Source organism: Amphimedon queenslandica, unplaced genomic scaffold (genome assembly GCF_000090795.2).
Source record: "Amphimedon queenslandica unplaced genomic scaffold, v1.1 AMPQUscaffold_13294, whole genome shotgun sequence".
NCBI lineage: Eukaryota > Metazoa > Porifera > Demospongiae > Haplosclerida > Niphatidae > Amphimedon > Amphimedon queenslandica.
Window position 1 is genome coordinate 1 of NW_003546470.1, and position 5868 is coordinate 5868.

The 5868-nt window shown below is 33.8% G+C and overlaps 1 protein-coding gene across 1 annotated transcript; it reads left to right on the forward strand.

The window, feature by feature from the left end:
• The first annotated feature begins 841 nt into the window (after positions 1-841).
• Positions 842-1579, forward strand: LOC109583610 (uncharacterized). The gene is made up of 3 exons (XM_019999033.1): positions 842-1200; positions 1249-1284; positions 1329-1579. The coding sequence occupies exons 1-3, from the start codon at positions 920-922 to the stop codon at positions 1462-1464; spliced, it is 453 nt and encodes a 150-aa protein (XP_019854592.1). The 5' UTR covers positions 842-919; the 3' UTR covers positions 1465-1579.
• The last annotated feature ends 4289 nt before the right edge of the window (positions 1580-5868 follow it).

Below are 5868 nucleotides of genomic sequence, written 5' to 3' on the forward strand. Positions count from 1 at the left end.
TTCAGTTAATAGTACAGTAGCAGTGTTAAGATTTGATGGTGAGTTATTATCATTGAGAGAGTGTAAATGATATCTGTTGTAGTTCCTAGTCCAGTAACTAGTCTCTCAGTATCTTATGTCTCAACCACTAGTATTACAGTGAACTGGACTATTCCCAGTAGTGACAACTATGTAACATACTAAACCATCTCCTATACTCCATCTTGTCCCCAGTTATCATCAGTGAATGAGACAGTCTCTGTTGCTCCTCATCAGTCCACTACAACATACAGTTACACATCAATAGGTCTGTACAGTGGTATGAACTATACCATCACAGTGAGAGCTGGTAATGTACTAGGAGGATCTGAATTAAGTATGAACACAGTAGAAACCAAAGCAATAAGTACTAATATTAATTTAAGTTATTTTTTCAATAATTATTTGATTGCAATTTTCAGTTCCTAGTGGTTGGCCATCATCAATTCAAGTATTACCAGTTAATTCTACAGCTAACATTCTCTTTTGGGTTGAAGTCAATTGTTCTCAGCGTAATGGTCTAATCACAGGCTATACAGTGATTATCAGTAACAGTAATATCACATACAACCTCACCAGTACTGAGAGATATATCATATTGAATGATCTAGTATTTGGTACTGAGTATAACATCAGTGTAGCTGCTGTCAATTCTGTTGGAAGAGGTCCCTTTAGTGATCCTATGGTAGTAGAGATTGGAATAGGTATGTAATTATTATACTATATCAGCTCTGTGAGACTGTGTCTTTATTTAGTACCTGGTCCAGTTGGTTCAGTATCCAGTATCATGGACACTACATGGGCTGTTATCTCATGGAGTGTACCTAGTTATATTCCATCAGACTATTCCATTATCACATATGAGATAGGATATCATATTTCACAGTATGGTAATTGTTTGATGGCTAATGATAATAACATTTTATCTGAAATATTACAATTCCATAATTCAACGAATGGCAATACATTTATTACCATTACTGGTCTTATTGATGAGTCTTGTTATATTTTTGGTGTACGTGCATACACTGATAATGGATATGGAGAATGGGCAGTTATTGCTAATGAGACATTAAAACTACCACCATTATCAGATAGTATTATTGCTCTTAGTGTGTTGGTGGGTATATTGTGTGGTCTACTAACTGTCATTGTTATTGTTCATATCTACTGCTTTATAAGGTAGAGTTTACATACTTAGTATAATAAATGTTTGTTGTTTTCTTATAGAAAGAAAAGTCTATGTACTATTAATAAGGAAACAAAGTTAGTCTGTTTTATCATGTTAAGTTACTTAATTATGCCGATAGAGCTGATGATGATATTTCAATGCAAGTATGTGCACCATATGAAATCCACAAGGCAAAACAAACTGAAGAGAATGAAGGAGTTTATGATGAATGTCAAACATCACCTGATGATGTTTATGAGCATATACCACAATAAATGTACTGGAATTACTTAAGTGTAACTCTTAAAATAATGTTTTCACTAGTTTAGTGTATCAATTTGTTTTACATATTACATAGTTTGTGTGAAAAAAGAATACAACTTTATGAGTGCATTTAATAGTCACTGTGTAGTCTTGTGGATGTAGCACGAGATCTGATTTAGCAAATTACATTAACTGATCAATCCTCCTATCTTCATTTCTTCTCCATCTAAAAGAGAGAGAGAGAATATGCATATTAATAGAATTCCATTCCAGTCCAGTGGTCCAGCACTGTTCACATGATTCTCCTAATGGTATTATGCCACAATGACATTCAACCAACCCTCAAATGATACATGTACATATGCTATATGTTGATAAAGGAATAGTAATGACATAATATGTATAATATAGAAAGTAATAGAAGTATGATGAGGATATCAACAGTCTAACTTTGATAACAACTCTAGCAGTTATTATCACTTCTTCTTCTTCAAATTAACAAGCTGATAATAATTCTGATCATAATCAGAAAACCTGGTGAGTTCCCTGATTAATTTTGATGTGAACTGAAAACATATTCATGTATTCACTGAGATCTAATACTTGTGCAATGATTAAGTGAAATGCATTGTCACAATAAACATGTTATTATTTTGAATTGTCATAAGTCTAGCTTATTTTAACAAAAAGTAAACAAATTTTAATTTTCACACATATAATTTTATGAACTTTGCTTATGTAAAAGAAACCTGCTATGCATAGATTTAATTTGTCAAAAAATAACAGAACTGTAACAGAGCTAATTCTATTCAGTTCATTGCTAAAATGGCATTGTCAGTATTAGGAGTGATTATAGTTTTGTTGTTGAATGTCAGTGAAGTTATTAGTCAATGTCCACCTTCCTCAGGTAAGACACTGGATGTGTATAATAACAACTGTATAGGTTTATAGGTATCTACCTGAGGCATAATGGAAACTGTTATACTAATGGATCATATTTTCCAGATAGTACTAGCTAGCATTAGACTAACTCCTATAGAGTACTTGTATTACCTGGTGCTACTCTGAATGATTGGCAGTTCCTTGTGATGGTAGTCACATTCAAGATGTCCAATGTACCGATGGGTCAGGTGCTAACCTCAGTATTCACATAAATCCAGCTAATGGCTTTCTTGGGGTGCCTGGTGAAGGCTGGTACAAGTGTTGTCTACCCACTAATTGTTCAGATCCTAACACTAACATCATCTTTGCTAATATATTCAGTAAGAGGAGACTATAATTACTTACTGATGTAATAATTTTTATTTGTAGGATATGCAGAAATAGAATCATTTGTTGAACATAATGGTCTAATCACAGGCTATACAGTGATTATCAGTAACAGTAGTATCACATACAACCTCACCAGTACTGAGAGATATATCATATTGATTGATCTAGTATTTGGTACTGAGTATAACATCAGTGTAGCTGCTGTCAATTCTGTTGGAAGAGGTCCCTTCAGTGATCCTATTGTAGTAGAGATTAGAATAGGTATGTAATTATTATACTATATCAGTTCTATGAGAATGTGTCTTTATTTGGTACCTGGTTCAGTTGGTTCAGTATCCAGTATCATGGACACTACATGGGCTGTTATCTCATGGAGTGTACCTAGTTATATTCCATCAGACTATCCCATTATCACATACGAGATAGGATATCATATTTTACAGTCTGGTAATTGTTTGATACTAAATTATGATGATATCAAGTACATTACAGGTCTGTATGATATGTCTTGTTATATTATTGGAGTACATGCATACACTAATAGCAGACCTGGCGGATGGAACTTTATTAATTGTTAATAAAACATTATCACTATTGTCACAACCATCACATAGCATAATGTCCACATCATCGGTCCAAGCATCATGTTCTACCTCAATTAGTCGTTATTATTTAATAAGTAAGCATAAATTATTATTATTATTATTATGTTTGCATATCTCCACTCACTCTATATACAGGTTGTCCTTTATGTAACAGCACTTCAGTCTGTACTGCTACTCCTGCAGTTTCAGTGATTCCATCAACTAGTGATACATCAGATAGTGTCATTGCTCTTAGTGTGTTGGTGGGTATATTATGTGGTCTATCAGTGTTATTATTAATATCTACTGCTTTATAAGGTATAGTTTTATGCATAGTATAATAAATTATTGTTGCTTCCTTATAAAAGAAAAATTCCATGTAATATTAATAAGCAAACAAAGTTAGTCTATTCTATTATGTTAATATATTAAATTTAACACAAAATAATAATAGAGCTGATGATGATATTGCAATGCAAGTATGTGAACCATATGAAATAATTCACAAGACTAAACTAAGTGAAGAGAATGAAGGAGTTTATGATGAATGTCAAACATCACCTGATGATGTCTGTGGACATATGCCACAATAAATATATGTACTTGAATTAACAGAGTATAACTGTTGAAACATTGCCACTAGTTTTGTTGTAGCATTTTTTAAATAGCATAAATTTTGTGAAAAAAAAGCAAAATTTTACATGCTGGTGAAAATATATACAATTTTACATGTTTGTCAAATGCATCATCATAATATTATCTCAATGTTATCAAAACAAAGTTTGGTATAAAACATAGCTACACACCCATTTTGTACAGTCACCTTTCATGATGAAGTTTTCAGTATTGTCTGTTGTCTTCTTTTTGAGTGTCAGTGAAGTTTTCAGTCAATGTCCACCTTCCTCAGGTAAGACACTGGATGTGTATAATAACAACTGTATAGGTTTTTATAGGTATCTACCTGATGCATTGTGGAAACTGTTATCCCAATGGATCATATTTTTGGGATAGTAGTGTCAATGCAGTTACTAAGAATATATCATGTGTGTTACCTGGTACTAGTCTAACTACTGGTCAGTGGGTTAGAGTTGCTGATCCTGATGATCCTGTTGACTGTAACAGTAATAGTGACAGTGATCCTTTTCATTGTACTTCTGTCACTTCACCTGATGCTACTATCAATCTTTATCTTGCTGAGGCACTATCAGCAGCTCAAGAAGGCTGGTACAAGTGTTGTCTACCCACTGATTGTTCAGATCCTAACACTAACATCATCTTTGCTAATATATTCAGTAAGAGGAGGCTATAATCACTTACGGATGTAATAATTTTCATCTGTAGGATATTCAGAGATAAAATCATTTACTGTTGCTGAACTTCCTTTTGATATGACAGTATATCCTCAGGAATACAAACTGAATTGTGTCAAAATTGGACACTTTGGTTATGGTATTAGTATGAGCATTGGTAATACTGCACTGGATAATTACACTAATTGTAATGATATTAGTAATCCTTGCCCTGGTACTGTGTTAGTTAGTACTACTTATACAATAAGATATACTGTTAATATCACATGGGATGGAATGACTGTCAGTAGTGGATCAATCAGTCAATCAACCACTGGAGATCAAACCTATCAGTGCAGGGTAGTAGATCATCCAGATGGTTATCAAATTAGAATACGTAATGTAACTATAAAAGGTAATGTCAATGAATGCTAATAATTTTGATACAAATAATATTTAGTACCAGCAACTGCTCCCTCTTCTCTTACTGAGGTCAACAAGACAGCTACCACTATCACTGTCAGTTGGACTGCACTTGATTCATCTGATGCTGATGGATATGTAGTCAATGTCACTAGTGACACAGACACTGTGCAGACAGTACAGGTGGAGGGAAGTAGTAATAATACAATCACACTGAATGGACTGAGAGGAGGAACAACTTATAGCATCACAGTCAGAGCCTATCAACAATTACTGGGACCTGCTAGTAGTACAATCAGTGTACAGACCTTACCAGGTATTGCTACTGCACCTTTTAATGTACTTGTAACATTATTAATGTATTTCTAGTTATTAATTCAATCAATTGGACACTAGTCTCATCCATTACACAACTCAATAACACTCAATATCGTATTGATTGTCTCACAACTACTGATATAAATCCTTCAAATGGTGTTTACTGGTTAGTGAATGGAGTGATGAAGAGTAACTCAATGTATACATCAATTGATGTCCTGACATACAAAAACACACTACTGGTATATCCTGATCCACTGGGAGTGTCAGTTAATGTTACCTGTATAGCAATGATTGGAGGAGTCAACTACAGTCAATCTGTGATATTACATGGTATGATTATACTTTAATCAATAGTAGATACCTTCGTCTCTTTTCTAGCTCCTGGTGGTCCTCCAAATAATGTGAGATGGTTTATATTAAATGCTACTAGTATCAAAGTGAACTGGACCAATTCATCAGAGACTAATGGATATGTGATTGAGTATACTACTGGAGGTGTAGCCAGGAATGTAGTATCTACCAGTGA

What these genes read in the sequence shown, in the direction of transcription:
- LOC109583610 (XM_019999033.1), top strand. Translation starts at nt 920, where the DNA reads ATGGCTAATGATAATAACATTTTATCTGAAATATTACAATTCCATAAT. An exon ending in CATATCTACTGCTTTATAAG is followed by an intron (nt 1,201 to 1,248) that starts GTAGAGTTTACA and finishes GTTTTCTTATAG; the next exon opens with AAAGAAAAGTCTATGTACTA. An exon ending in ACTATTAATAAGGAAACAAA is followed by an intron (nt 1,285 to 1,328) that starts GTTAGTCTGTTT and finishes TTATGCCGATAG; the next exon opens with AGCTGATGATGATATTTCAA.